General features: G+C 36.5%; 1 protein-coding gene across 1 annotated transcript in view; it reads right to left on the reverse strand.

Annotated features, from left to right (window-relative positions):
* The window catches only part of kon (chondroitin sulfate proteoglycan 4-like protein), a 99,869-nt gene that overhangs the window by 64,043 nt on the left and 19,870 nt on the right, over positions 1-15,956 (reverse strand). The window contains exon 2 of the mRNA XM_073969716.1: positions 268-1,034. Within this exon, the coding sequence (XP_073825817.1) occupies positions 268-364 (97 nt within the window). The 5' untranslated portion in view covers positions 365-1,034. The remainder of the gene's footprint in view (positions 1-267; positions 1,035-15,956) is intronic.

Consider the following 15,956-nt stretch of genomic DNA (forward strand, 5'->3'; position numbering starts at 1 on the left):
ACTGAATAGGGGCCTTAGAAAGTTACATTTGAAGGCTATTCATCAAAAATTTATCGATTTATAGCAAAATTGGTGAAAGATATACATGAGGGTTATATCCAAATCTAAACCGATAGGAATCAAAATTAGAATTTTTCATTCCTATGCCTTCATAAGTATTTGCACACACATACCACATATTTGGAAGTTTTACAACAACAACTTCACGTACAATAAATATTCTTTTAAATTTGTTTACATACAATAAATTAAACGTTTAGTACTCACCTTTCATTGAATTTGTCTCCTGCAGCTTACACACCGCCAGAAGCAGTATTGTATATAAAAATGTCACTGAAAAATTTCTTCTGTTTATAAAAGCCATATTTTGTTTTTCGTTTTTAATTATCACAAACTAAGGACACTTTATAAGTAATGGTGGCACATCAGATCACTAGGAAGTATTTTTAAGTTTCAAAACACGTAATAATTTCTTCACAAAATACAAAAGTTTATTTATAGTTTTTTGTTTTCATTTAAATTATGCTGCAACAATGATGTCGAAGGGTTTATGACACTGTCGAAAGTATCAGTGATGCTCAACGCCATGGCATGGCCAAGAAACAGCTGTAATGTTTCAACATTGTCTTTTGTAAATCCGGCGGGCACTTTGAAGATTTTTTGATTTTATTTCAATTTCATTAAACAAAATTTTATACTTTTTTTAATATTTCACTGCTTTTTGTTTTTTTTATAAATAATAGTTTTTAATTGTTTATAAAAAATTATTACTCATTTAAATTTCTTGTTTATGTTCTGTTGTTATTAATCTTTTGTTTTTATATTCGTAAATAATTAATCATTTGTTTGTGTTTAAAATTTTTAATTCTTTTTTATTAATTTCCCTTTATTCCCCCTCTACTTTTGATTTTTCGTTTCGTTTCATTTTGATTTGATTTCATAAGACACTTTATTTCCGTTTTGTAGTGATTTTTTCCTCCTTGTTTGGAAATGACTTTAGAGAGTGTTTATTTGATTTCATAGCTCGCCACATGCTGAAATGAAATAAAAAAACAAATATTTTGAATATTTTATCTTTGATTTGTACAAAAATATTTTAGGAATAGGTAAACAAATACACAGTGCGTCTTAACTAACTTTAAATGAAAGGTGCTTACACCTGAAAAGTTTTTACGAATTCTGCAACTTCAATGTTCATAGATGAGAAATCTTAAAAAATAACAAAATCGCCGAAGGGATTTTCAAAAAAATCGCGGTCAAAGTTCAAATGTTTGTGGTTTTTCTAGGTTTTCACGATTTTTCTTGAAAACCGCTTGTTCTATCGTAAGGGGACTAAAATGTTGTAGCAGTGAAAATTCTCTACAAGATTGACCTTTATGACTTGTTCCTAGGTTTTACCACTTTAAGATATAGAAGTTCAAATTGGGTCAATGTATAGCCTCCTAATAGAACAATGTCATGAACGGTGCGCCTTAACTAACTTTAAATGAAAACTGCTTACACCTGGGAAGCTTTTGTGGATTCTGAAAAATCCAAAAACAAGGAAACATCGCTGGAGGGATTTTCAAATAAATCGCGGTCAAAGTTCACATTTTTAGGATTTTTTAAAGGCTGATTTTATTAAAATCGCATTTGGTGTTGAAAATTGCCTCATGATTCCTTATCGAAAAATGTTTTTAATACAGGGTCACTAAGGAGTGCTGTAAGATTTTCTTTCAAATTTGACTTCTACAATAAAGATATTATTAAAATATCGAATTTTGGTTTTAATTGTATGTTGCTGCATCATCAGCTGGATCATCAGCTGGATATCAAATAAAAACATCACCAGTTATTATTGAAGATGATTTACGATGTGTTCGAAACCTTTTGACAAGCATAACTCTAAATATCAGATTTTTCACTTTATTACTTGTTTTTCTATTTTGTTTTATTATCTCCCAACCAAAAGTGCATCGTGGGCTGGATTTCTAACAGCAATAAAACTGAATAATAATAAATTCTGCATAATTTGATTATTGATTATGCCAATGAGAGAATACGAAAAAAGGGTGGAAGCCCGTTTTATGGCCGATTTCCACTATGGCTTAATTTGTGATTAACAAATAAATATGCTTTAGAAATGATAAAAATACCAGAAAAATCATAAAACTCACGTAATTCGAAACCAAAATTGAGGAGGAAAATTTCCCAATTTTAAGTGTTTATTAATCCGCTGGCATTATTAACTCGTCGTTGTCTCTTTTCTTATTAGTTAGAAACATAGTATGAGGGAGACATTTCTAAAGTGCATTTTTATGGCTTTCAAATTATGACAACAACAGCAACATCGACACAGAAAAAATAACAATTTAATATTTGAATGCTGGTGGGCTGGTCAAGGAGAGATTGCTTAAATATTTGACCAAACAAAAAAACTATTAAAAAAATCATGGAAAATAAAAACAAACTTTTAGTCATAAATGCTTCGATTGCCATTTCACTAATGTACCCCTAAAAAGCAAAGAATCACCTACCTACCTATCTGTACACTTTGTCGGGTTGCTAGGTATCCATTTGCCTCTTTTGTGAAACATAAAAATTCGTTTGTGCTGCCTTAGCCCCAAAAACGGTAAATCTTTGTATGAAAATCGAAATACAAACAAGCAAAGATGACATGTCTTATAAGTTTATTTCTTTTCCTCTTTAAATAAAACAAAATACATTAAACAAAAATAGACTAAATTAGTAATGCATTACTTTTACATGGTGCGGTCGATTTACAGTGGCTCACAGTATTGATAATTTTATTACCATGTTAATGGCAAAATTATAGTGGGATTCTTTTTTTTTTTTAAAAAGTTCCCCTTTTGGACATCGTGCTTTATATCGTGAAGATCAAGAGAGTTTGATCTGTCTTTGGGGCCGATAATCTATTGGCAGGTGTGGTATTGTCGGTGCAAAGTATGCTGATGAACTAGTAGGCTCTCCGTCACCTCGTGGAGAGATGACTTCCGATATTATTACTTCCAATGCGTTGTCTCTAAATGACTGTTTAAAATATATTTATTTCTCACAAAAGTCCCCGGAGGGACAAATGCGATGATGGGCTATATCGGTCCACGGTTTGGGGCTATACCAAAACATTAATTGTTAGAAGTTTTAAGTCACTTTTGATCATTTACGAGTATGTTCCCTAAAATGACAAATTATAGCTAATTCGATCTGCAAATGTGACTAAAAATATCAAAATGCTTGAAAACGAGCGGTACAGCTTTTGTCATAGCCCCCATATAACGGTACCCCCCGATTTTTTAGTAAAATTTTTAATCGAAGTAGCTGTAATTTGACATTTGAGGTTCTCAGTGATCGCGAAACATGTCCACCAAAAATCGTCAACCCAGCCCCATGTTTTGATAAAGCCACCCATAGAACGGTACCTCCCGATTTTCGATATTTTGAGGATTTTGGCAACAATTTTTAACCGAAGTAGCTGTAATTTTAAATTTGAGGTTCCCTGTGGTCACGAAACTTCTATGGTACAAATCGTTAACATGGGTCCATGCATTAGTATAACCCCCATATAACGGTACTTCCTGATTTTCGGTATTTTGAGGGTTTTAGCTACAATTTTTAACCGAGCTAGCTGTAGTTTGATGTTTGAAGTTCTCAGTTGTCACGAAACTTCTCCACAAAAACGTCGACTTAGGTCCATGTTTTGATATATCCACCCATAGAACCGTATCTCCCGATTTTCAGTATTTTGAGGGTCTTAGCTACATTGTTTGACGGAACTACCCGAAATTTCACATTTCCCTGCAGTTAAAAAACTTTTCACTAAAAAATTATCATGATAGGTTCAACCTTTGATTTAAATATAAAGTTACCACCTGGTAGAACACATTTTTTTAGGTTAGATTAGAGAATTTAGGCATTTGGGATATCCGTTGTCGAAAAATGTTTGCACCTTAAATTGTGGACAGGAAAGGAAATAAATTATTCCATTTTAGTTAAAAATATTTTATGGTGGAGGGTATGAAAAGTTCGGCCCGGCAGTATTTCTATAAGGAGACCTTATGGTCTTCTATGAGAATACCTCATGGTCTTCTATGAGAAGACCTCATGGTCTTCTATGAGAACACATCATGGTCTTCTATGAGAAGACTTCATAAGAAGACCTCATCGTCTTCTATGAGAAGACCTCGTCGTCTTCTATGAGAAGACCTCATGGTCTCCTATAAGAAGACCTCATGGTCTCCTATAAGAAGACCTTATGGTCTCCTATAAGAAGACCTTATGGTCTCCTATAAGAAGACCTTATGGTCTTCTATGAAAAGACTTCATAGTCTTCTATAAGAAGACCTCATAGTCTTCTATAAGAAGACCTCATAGTCTTCTATGAGAAGACCTCATGGTCTTCTATGAGAAGACCTCATGGTCTTCTATGAGAAGACCTCATGGTCTTCTATGAGAAGACCTCATGGTCTTCTATGAGAAGACCTCATGGTCTCCTATAAGAAGACCTCATGGTCTCCTATAAGAAGACCTCATGGTCTTCTATGAGAAGACCTCATGGTCTTCTATGAGAAGACCTCATGGTCTCCTATAAGAAGACCTCATGGTCTTCTATGAGAAGACTTCATGGTCTTCTTTGGAAGTACCTAATGGTCTTTTCTAAGATGGCTTCAGGACCCGGGTCGTCTAAAAAGACCTTATGGTCTTCCATTGGAAGACTTTATGGTCTTCTATAGGAAGACCTCATGGTTTTCTATGAGAAGACCTCATGGTCTTCTATGAGAAGACCTCATGGTCTTATATGAGAAGACCTCATGGTCTTCTATGAGAAGGCCTCATGATCTTCTATGAGAAGACCTCATGGTCTCCTATAAGAAGACCTCATGGTCTTCTATGAGAAGACCTCATGATCTTCTATGAGAAGACCTCATGGTCTCCTATAAGGAGACCTCATGGTCTCCTATAAGAAGACCTCATGGTCTCCTATAAGAAGACCTTATGGTCTTCTATGAGAAGACCTCATGGTCTTCTTTGATAAGACTTCATGGTTTTCTATGAGAAGACCTCATGGTCTCCTATAAGAAGACCTCATGGTCTTCTATGAGAAGACCTCATGTTCTTCTATGAGAAGACCTCGTGGTTTTCTATGGGAAGGCCTCATGGTCTCCTATAAGAAGACCTCATGGTCTCCTATAAGAAGACCTCATGGTCTTCTATGAGAAGACCTCATGGTCTTCTATGAGAAGACCTCATGGTCTCCTATAAGAAGACCTCATGGTCTTCTATGAGAAGACTTCATGGTCTTCTTTGGAAGTACCTAATGGTCTTTTCTAAGATGGCTTCAGGACCCGGGTCGTCTAAAAAGACCTTATGGTCTTCCATTGGAAGACTTTATGGTCTTCTATAGGAAGACCTCATGGTTTTCTATGAGAAGACCTCATGGTCTTCTATGAGAAGACCTCATGCTCTTATATGAGAAGACCTCATGGTCTTCTATGAGAAGGCCTCATGATCTTCTATGAGAAGACCTCATGGTCTCCTATAAGAAGACCTCATGGTCTTCTATGAGAAGACCTCATGATCTTCTATGAGAAGACCTCATGGTCTCCTATAAGGAGACCTCATGGTCTCCTATAAGAAGACCTCATGGTCTCCTATAAGAAGACCTTATGGTCTTCTATGAGAAGACCTCATGGTCTTCTTTGATAAGACTTCATGGTTTTCTATGAGAAGACCTCATGGTCTCCTATAAGAAGACCTCATGGTCTTCTATGAGAAGACCTCATGTTCTTCTATGAGAAGACCTCGTGGTTTTCTATGGGAAGGCCTCATGGTTTTCTATGAGAAGACCTCGTGGTCTTCCAAGGGAAAACCTCATTGTTTTCTATGAGAAGACCTCATGGTTTCCTATAAGAAGACCTCATGGTCTTCTATGAGGCTCATAGTCGTCTATGAGAAGACCACATGGTCGCCTATGAGACCTCAGGACCTCATAGTCGTCTATAGAAAGACCTTATGGTCTTCTATAGAAATAACTTATGGTCTTCTATAGGAAGACCATATGGTCTTCTATAGGAAGACCTTATTGTTTTGTATAGGAAGACCTTATGGTCTTCTATAGGAAGACCTTATGGCCTTCTATAGGAAGACCTAATGACCTTCTATGGAAAGGCTCATTGTCTTCTTTAAGAAATCACGGTCTCCTATAAGAACGCCTCATGGCCTTCTCTAAGAAGACATCACGGTTTTCTGTAAGAAGACCTCATGGTCTTCTTTGGGAAGACCTCTTCTATAAGAAGATGGTTTGTTTTGCATATATAGTCCTCCTAATCTTGTATAAGAGGATTTCATGGTCTTCTATAATAGGGTCTCATGGGTTTCTATAAAAAGATCCCATGATCTTATATAACATAATCTTTTAGAACCTACGTTGTGTTCATAACTCTTAGGTTTCCCTTCAATAACCCTCAAGTTACCATAGGATCGTCAAGTTAAACCTAAGTAATGTCCGTAACGTTTAGATGGCCCTAGTTTAACCCTTAGGAGACGTGACTTTCACTTTCCCCTTCATGATCGCTTATTTTTCAGTTCATTAACCCTCGAGTGACCATAAGTCCTTTATGTTTAACCTTCTGATGCCTCCCTAGCTCTTATGCTCCTTCCCGCGTGACTCTACAGATACCCTATTTCAGGGATTACAAGGCCATTACGTCAAAACTTCGTCAGCTTAACCGACGAGACAAGAAGGCTGTAGTTAGACAGGTCTCCTCCTAGTTAGACAAGTCTCCCTAGATTTTGGTGAAGACCTGGATATGTGATATGTAATTTTATTTTTTAATTAACCCTCGTCACTATGAAAGAAGAAATAGAAATAGTTTCACATCACCTAGATTCCAAAAAGTACTGTGGTTTTAAATTCGAACTATTGAGGGAAAGAACATACCCTTTGGACCACTGTAATTTCATGTTGTACTGCATTTGTCACATAAACGACGACAACGGTGTTGTGCATGGAATATACAAAAGTTATTTTTAAAGATTTATGTTTAGAATTAAAAGGAACGGTGTAGCGGCTGTCAGCTTAGCAGACATGGAGTTAAAAGGCAATGCTTGCATGTTCACTGGTACTGGTGGTGTTGGCTTCTTATCCCACAACTGTAATTCATGAGAAAACATACACAAACTAGTTCATACTAAGCACAAAAGGGATTTCCCTCTTTAGATGGCTTAGGGTAGGAGATAGTATGATTGGGCAAAAGGGGCGGAGGACTGATTTTTTATTTCTCCTTAAGTTATTATGCAAAAATAAAATAAAGAGAATGCAAAATTTACGCATAAATTGCATTTGACACCATCATCTTCGTCGTCGTCATCATCATCTGTTTGTTGGCTGTAACGGTACATTTATTTATGCGTCTTCATAGAACACTTCTATGTGACCCCAATAATAGTCATAATCGTAGTTGTATGTATGCGCAGGGGCGCTTGCTTCCTTCCAACTCACCAAAAATGCTATAAATTGTGTAAAAGTGAAAAGCCAAGCCATAAATTCGATTATGACAAATGCCACACATGAGGTGGGGGGTAGTGTAGGCGAGGTTTTAGCTTATTTATGTATGATAAGTTTTTGTGGAAATGTTACAAAGAATCCTTATATAGATTTATTTTTCTAGAAATACATTTTGGGATAAAATAAAAATTATTAACTTTTTGGGGAAGAAGTTGTTTTGTTTTGTTTTTGTGAGAAAACTAATAATAAGTATGTGTGAGTCATAAATTTTGAATTTTAGAAGAGAGTGAGTGCATTACATCCCAGTTGTTCAACAAATAGCAATTGTCTATTTTGACATAGGCATGTAACTAGTTACTCATTGATCCTAGTTACTTTACACCCAAAAATGGCACACAAAATAGCCTATAGCCCGCTTCTGTCACTGGAAATGGGCTTCCTTGGTAATGCGGCGTGTAATACATTGACTATTTTATAGACTATCGATCGACTATCTCCTTTCAACATTATTTATTTTTTTAACAAAATAAAAAAAATATTCTGTCATTTTGTTTGTTTATTCATAATTAAAAAACTTATTGATGCGTTTGTTGTAAAAAACTTTAAGATGCAAAAAAGAACGTGTTACCAGCTAAATCATAAGAAGGATGAATAATTTAAGAAGATTATTTATAATATATATGTGGTAAGTATTGATACATATCTTGACACAATTCATTATCGCGTCATTTCATTAAAATTCTATACATTTTATTTCAGGAACATTTGAATGATCTGAAGGACCCACGAGAAAAACATTACAAGGACCAAATAAACACAAGTCGCTGTATCAAGTAGTCATACACTAGTTCCAGTATCAAGGATAAAGATCTATATGTATGTATACAAGATTATATTATCCTTTGTAAAATATTTGCACTCCATGTATTAAAATAAAGTGTGGCTAATGCATATATGCATTAACCGATTTATCTGACTTCAAGTTACTAGTATTTTTGGCTATCATTTCTGACTACCGAATTGACTGGTTACCCGTAATGCACTCAGGAGACAATTGCCTTTCACACGACTATCGAATTGGGTGGTTACTGGTAATGCAGTGAGGGGACAATTGCCTTTCACATGACTATCGAATTTGGTGGTTACTGGTAATGCGGTGAGGGGACAATAGACCCCTTCCTATGACATCCCCATGTTATATTCACCAGTCTATAACATTGCGAGTAGATTGGGTGGTAACTAGGTGTGTTTACCAGTAGCCAGCAAAATTGCTAGTTATTCCCTAGTTACCCGAACAACTGGGATATCACGTTCTTAAGTAAAATTTAGGAGCAATAGACGTGGGCTTTATAAAGTGTTTTTTAAGGAGTAAGTAAAGTATATGATAATTGGATATTTTACAGATATTAGGAGCAATTAAAGTGGACATTACTGAACGAATAAAAATTAAATTTAGGATGTATTAATTAACAGGTCTCGGAGCAACTAAAAAGGATAATAAAAGCATATTTTGTAAATATTTTAGTAGGAACGAACAAGTAAGAAAGTATCAGTCAGCTGTGCTGACGGAGATACACCCTCAGCCACTGACAAAAAAAAAAAAAAAACACAATAATTACGCCGTATATAAAAAATATTGATTTTTGTATCATGAGTTTGCTTTAAAATCTGTATATACCGTAATGTGGGGCTATACCAAATCATTGACATATTACTTACTCACTTAGACGGCTTTATACTAAACAGAACGTCTTGTTCCATAAGCCGAACTAAGAATAGATTTCCAAACGCATCGATCTTTTGCTTTACTTCTCCAATTTTGGATGCTATGTTTGCTGATATCTTCTTCAACTTGGTCTTTCCATCCGAGTTTTGGCCTTCTCTTGGGGCTATGGTTTTGGGGTTTCCCGGTTTTTATCATTCCCGGGAAACGGGAATCAAAAATTGTCATTCCAAATTTTAAAATACAAGAGTGGATCAATATATCCGTGATGTTTTATCTTCCCATGGTAACTTATATGAAATACAATATTTTCACAGAGTTGCGGGCTCAAAGCTAATGAAATCGCTCTATGGAAAGTGATTTGGCTCAAACTATGAAGTTATTGATCTGAAATTCCAATTTTATGGACCTAGAAAATCGTATGTTTTATTCTTATGCTTAAGATTGCTTGAAACAAATAAGAAAGTATCAGTCAGCTGTGCCGACTGAGATGTACCCTCAGCCTCGGACCTAAAGCAAAGAAGTAAACACAATACTTCTGACGTTTTTACGGGATTTTTTTTTTGAGTTTTGAGCCAATTTCTTAGGAAGTATGAATTTGCCCCGAAATTTGTACCGTTTTAACAATGGCCGCACACAAAACATGTTGCCAAACGTTTAAAAGGGAGAGTGTGGGAGATTTCTCCCTTTGACAGTTATCTTACGTACTACCCAATGTAGTTGGTATCGGCAGGTTTGTTTTTCAGATTTTGTGCCTTTACCTCAGGAAGAGTGGACTTGCCCTCCCAACAAAAGTTGCGCCGTCGTAACAGGGCCTTCAAGTAGAAATTTTGGAAAAAAATTTCAAAACGATTCGAGATAAGCTGTTAAACTGCACTTTTCCTAAATTTTGTGTTGGAGGTACCCGAAGGGCTGGACCTATATAGTCCATATTCCAACCTGATACATGACTAGATGAAATAATAAGATATGCAAAGTTTGGACCAATCAGAAACTTCCTGCGGGAGTTATATTGCCAATTTTCCATTTTAGTTGTTGCCGTCAAGGTTTCTTGGAGCTTTTAAGACATTATATCAGGAAGTATGGACTTGCCGTCGTAAAGGAGGCCATAAAGACAAATTGCTGAAAAATTTGAAATCGATCCGAGAGGAGCTCTAAAACGTCATTCCGAATTTTGTGTGGATCCGGTTCTATGCCTGGAATTAATATTCCCATATGCAAAATTATGACCGATTCGGTTATTCCCTTCGACAGTTATCATGCGCACGCTTTTAGCGATAATTGTTGAACTTTTGTGAGGAAGTTACCGGAAGTAGTGGGTCACCGAACTTAAACTAAGTTTGACAAAAATCTCGAATGTCCAATTTTTGACCTGATCGGTGGCTTCGTCCAAAAGCCAACAAGCCAGACCCTCTTTAGCTCAATGGCTGAGGGTATAAAAATGGGACTTTAAAATAGAAAATATTCTTTTGCACTTAAAGAAAACTGAATAAAAATCCGTCATTATAGTCCATGTTTTTGGTACGGCTCTTATAACTTTTTCCCTGAAAACACTTTTGTAGATTAAAGTTATTTCCAAATCTTTTCTAATTTATTGATTCTGTAAAAATCTAATCGAATTCTGATTCTATGGTATAAAAGTGATGGGCATATTTAATTCATTCATTCAGTATTAGTTGTGACAAATATAAAAAGATATTTCCCGGGAAATATGATTTTGTTTCCCGAGAAAATCCCGTAACCAAAAAACCGAGAATTCTCAGGAATTCCCGGTGCGGGATTTCCCTACCCAAAACCATACTTGGGGCGTATATTGACATATACCAAACATTTTTAGTAACCAAACTTCTTCATAAAGGACTCGAAATATTAAAATACGTTAAACTAAGTTTGAAAGAAATGTATAGCGAGTTTAGTATGTGCCGGGACGGTTTTGGAGTTTGAACCATTACCTCAGGAAGTATTGACTTACTCCGGAAAAAGATTGTACCGTTGTAAATGAGGCCGCTAGGACAACCTACTGAAAAGATTCAAAGATGCGAGAGGAGCTCTTAAACTTCACTTTTTTCCGAATTTTGTGTGGGAGGTACAAGAAGGAGTGGACCGATTAAGCTTATATTCCAACCTGATACATGACTGGATGAAATAATATGATGTGGAAAAATTTGCATCAATCAGAAACTCCCTGCGAGAATTATCTTGCGGATATGTCATTTTGGTTGATGCCGTTAGGGTTTCTTGAAACTTTGAGGACAATATGTCAGGAAGTATGGACTTGCGCAAGAAAACAATTGTACCGTCGTAAAGGGAGCCGCAAGTACAACTTACTGAAACAAATTTCAAAACGATCCAAGATGAGCTCTTAAACTTCACTTTATCCTAATTTGTTGTGGGAGGTACCGGAAGGAGTGGGCCGATATAGTCCATATTCCAACCTGATACATGACTGGATGAAATAATATGATGTGCAAAGTCTGCATCAATCGGAAGCTCCCTGCGAGAATTATCTTGCGGATTTGTCATTTTGGTTGGTGCGGTCAGGGTTTCTTGAAACTTTGAGGAAGTTTGGACTTGCGCAAGAAAGAATTTGAACCGTCGTAAAGGGAGCCGCACGGACAACTTACTGAAACAAATTTGAACACGATCCGAGAGGATCTCTTTAGGAGCAGCCAAGGATGATGATAAGCATGGACTTTTTTTAAAGATTTTGGATAGAATGATAAAATGACGAATGACAAACCGACTTTTTAAATTTTAGGAGAAACTAAGGAATATTATGAAGAGAATAAAAACGGGTTTTAATTTTTTAAAGACTTTAGGAGCAACTGCTGCTGTTGGGGAAGCATTTTTTTAAGATTTTGGGAGCAAATAATATTGATGATAGGACTGAACTTCTAAACCTGGACTAAAAACTTATTAAAGATGATGCTAAAGATATTTTATCATCAGAGAATGATAATGGAGGACCTTTTTAATTTTTTGGAGAAAACAACGTAAAAAAATTAATGGTGAATTTGGCAACTGGACCGACAGTCTGTCCATAATTGAGGGCTGGAGTTAGATTAGTTCGCTATATCTAGTCGAGCTATGAAAATTGGTATACCACAAGGACGAATATTTCGCGGTGTTACATGTATATACTTGTATAAAGCATGATGTAGGGTATACATATTTTATTTTATAAACAGAGATATACCCTCAGCCTCGGACCTAAAGAAAAGAAGTAACACACAGTACTTCTGACGTCTATATAATACGATGTATAGCGTTTGGACCAAATCGGTTTTTCCCTTCGCGTGTTATCTTACGTACTACACAGTTTAGTTGGTGCCGGCAAGCTTTTTTGGAGCTTTTGGGTCATTATTTCAAGAAGTAAGGATTTGCCCCTGAAAAAACAAGTACCGAATTCGAAGTCCAAATTTTGGACCGATTCAGCTGATCCGTTCGTGAGTTCCAGCCACTACACATGGTGCCATAGGGGTATTTTAAATTTTCGGACTATTTTCTCAAGAAGTATGGATTTCCCCTGAAAAAAACGTGTACTGTTGTAATAGAGCCAGCGAATACAAGTTGTTACGAAAAGAAGCAAAACGATTTGAGAGCAGGCTTTATATTGCACTCTTCAAAAATTGTATGTGGGAAGTACTCGAAGGAGTGGGCCTATATAGTCCATATACGAACCTAATTTATGTCCCGTAGAGATATTACTATACAAAAAGTATGGACCAAATCGTATACTCCCTTCAAGAGTTATCATGCGCACAATATTTCCGAACATTTTTGAACTTTGTGGGGCAGATATCTAAAGGAGTGAACCGATATAGCTCATCTGCGAACTTAAACTAAGTTTGGACAAAATATTACGAACGCCAAAGTTGGGACTAAATCGGTCGATTTTTTACAACTTTTGCGCTATTTTCTCGGGAAGTATGGACATGCTCCTGAAAAAACTTGCTCTTAAAGAAAGCCATTCGAAAGAAGGTCTAAAACTGAACATTTCCGAAATTTTGTGTGGGAGGTACCCGAAGGAGTGGACTGATTAAGTTTATATTGGAACATCATTTATGTATGGTAGTAATTTCATGATGTGCAAAGTATGGACCAAATCGTTTATTCCATTCAAGAGGTATCGAGCGCTCAATTTTTCCGAATATTTTTGAACTTATGTATGTGGGGGAGGTACCTGAAGGAGTGGACCGATATGACTCATCTTCGAACTTAAACTTAGTTTGGACAAAACATTACGAATGTTGAGTTTTGGACCATATCGGTTCATCCGTTCGAGTGTTATCGTGCACTCTAGCCAGCCGGACAGGGCTAAATCAACTCCAAATTGTCTGAAACGGATTTCGTCCAAACATGCTTGGTGTCTAAAACCATTGTATCAATGAAGCATTTTTTGCCCGTATGAAAGTGTATATACACTCGCTACCATAAAAGCTCAGGTTTTAAAAAAATGCACAGTGGGTTTGGTTCCAATTTAAATATTTAAAATCAATTTTTGGAAAATTATTCGATTTTCTGGAAATATTTTTGTATTAAACAACGACTAATTACAAAACTATTAATTTTCTATTTTTTTTATTTTTAAATTTGTCGATACAAATTTTCCATTTTTTTAAGGATTTAACAAATTTTTTAACCAAAACTAGCGGTAACTTTATATTTGACGTTCCCAGTGGTCAAGAAATTTCTCCAACAAAAATTGTGGAGATTGGTCCATCTTTTGGTATGGCTCCATAGACCGGTACCGCCGGATTTGTGGTATTTTGAAGTTTTTATATACATTTACTTTCGGTGTAAGCTATGATTTTGCAGCCAATAAATCTCTCCACCAAAATTTATGGATATAGGATCACTTTTTGTTTTGGGCCCCATATAACTGAACCGCCTGCATAAAAAATTCGGTCCGGTCAAACTTAAAGCTTTTTAGTTGGTTTTCGCTAAAATGGTCCAAATTTTGAACATGGTAATATTTCTCACAGACATAAATCAGTTTCGAATATGGACTAAATCGGTCAACAGATTCGGGTATCTCATATACAAAATATTTTGCTCAAAAGTGCAGTTTAAGACCAGCCTTAATGGTCCAAAGGTTAAAAAGCCCTGGCGGTATTAACTAAAACGACTGATGAACACGATAACCTACGAATTGAACATTGTAGAATTTCTTCCAAAGGTATATCAAGTTCCAAGAAGGTTTATATCGGACATTACAGCCGGTAGTTCGCCTCCAAATTTTCTTCAGAAGGTATCCTCGTGGTCCTGACATAAAAGCTCAAAAAATATTACGTTGACCATCTGAAATGTTTGACGGCCACAAGAAAGGAGGTACTGACGTAGGTCCAACATTTGCGCATCATAATATACTTGATTTAAGTTTAAAGATAGTTCGAAGATAAACTATCAATCGTTGCATCTCGATACGTTTATCTATACTGATAACGTTGTATAGCAGATACAGCTCGTGGTTCATACGACGTCGATATTCACCGTCAAAGCAGATTGGTCCATAGATCTTTCGAAGGATTTTTCTCTTAAACACCCCAAGCACTGCCTTGTCTGCTTGCGCAAGTACCCAGGCTCCGGAACGTAAAATCAGCACGGACATTAGCAGTGTTTTGTAAAGCGCTATTTTTGTTTGGCGAGATGTGGATTTATTCCTAAACTGCTTACTCAGCCCGAAGTAGCATCTATTGGCCACACTATTCTTCTTCGTATTTCACAACTGATGTTGTTGGTTGTGTTTACAGTGGTGCCCAGGTAAACGAAGTCCTTTACTACCTCAAAATTATAGGAACCAACCTCAACAGTTTGATTGGCGAGATGTGGATTTATTCCTAAACTGCTTACTCAGCCCGAAGTAGCATCTATTGGCCACACTATTCTTCTTCCTATTTCACAACTGATGTTGTTGGTTGTGTTTACAGTGGTGCCCAGGTAAACGAAGTCCTTTACTACCTCAAAATTATAGGAACCAACCTCAACAGTTGGCCCGATCTCTATGGACGCATTGCGCGTCTACACCATCAACTTGGTCTTCTCGCCGTCTCCGCCAGACCCACTTTAGAAAACTCCCTTTTTCAAAGGTATCAGTTACTTCCTTTACCGATCGACCCATGATGTCAATGTCATCGGTATAAGCAAGTAACATATGGCTGTTTGTATATAATTGTGTCACTTTTTTGACTTCGCGTCTCGTATAACCTTTTCCACCAGAATGTTGAAAAAGTCACACGAGAGGCCGTCACCTTGGGACAGGGATGCTCAGGTTCCAATCTTCGGGAACTCGTTCTTCCTTCAGGTTGTGCTATCTAGCTGATGAATACACCTTATCAGCGTGTCGCCTCCGGTTTTGAACAGCTCGGCCGAGCTGTTCTGAATAACCAGTTATTCTATACCCACTAAAATAACTGGTTATTTTATGGCCACTAGAAGTTGAAAATTTGTGGTCGAATTTGTTTTCAATTTCAACACACTTAATATTTTTTATTTTATTTCGCTCTCTGCTGCATTTGATCATGTGAACTTCTTATTTGTAGCCGAACACACTTAACACTCGGCCACGCGTACTAACATTAAGAGTTGTTTAAACGCTAACATGTGCACTCGCGTGTCGACGGTGAACGTTGAACACACAACCATAGGATTTGTAGTCGAACACACACGCTCTGTGCCACCGTACTCATTACTAGACATCGGATTTTGCATATTTGCATATTTTTTATT

The sequence above is a fragment of the Musca autumnalis genome, unplaced genomic scaffold (genome assembly GCF_047663935.1).
Source record: "Musca autumnalis isolate F117 unplaced genomic scaffold, ASM4766393v1 scaffold_2, whole genome shotgun sequence".
Lineage (NCBI taxonomy): Eukaryota > Metazoa > Arthropoda > Insecta > Diptera > Muscidae > Musca > Musca autumnalis.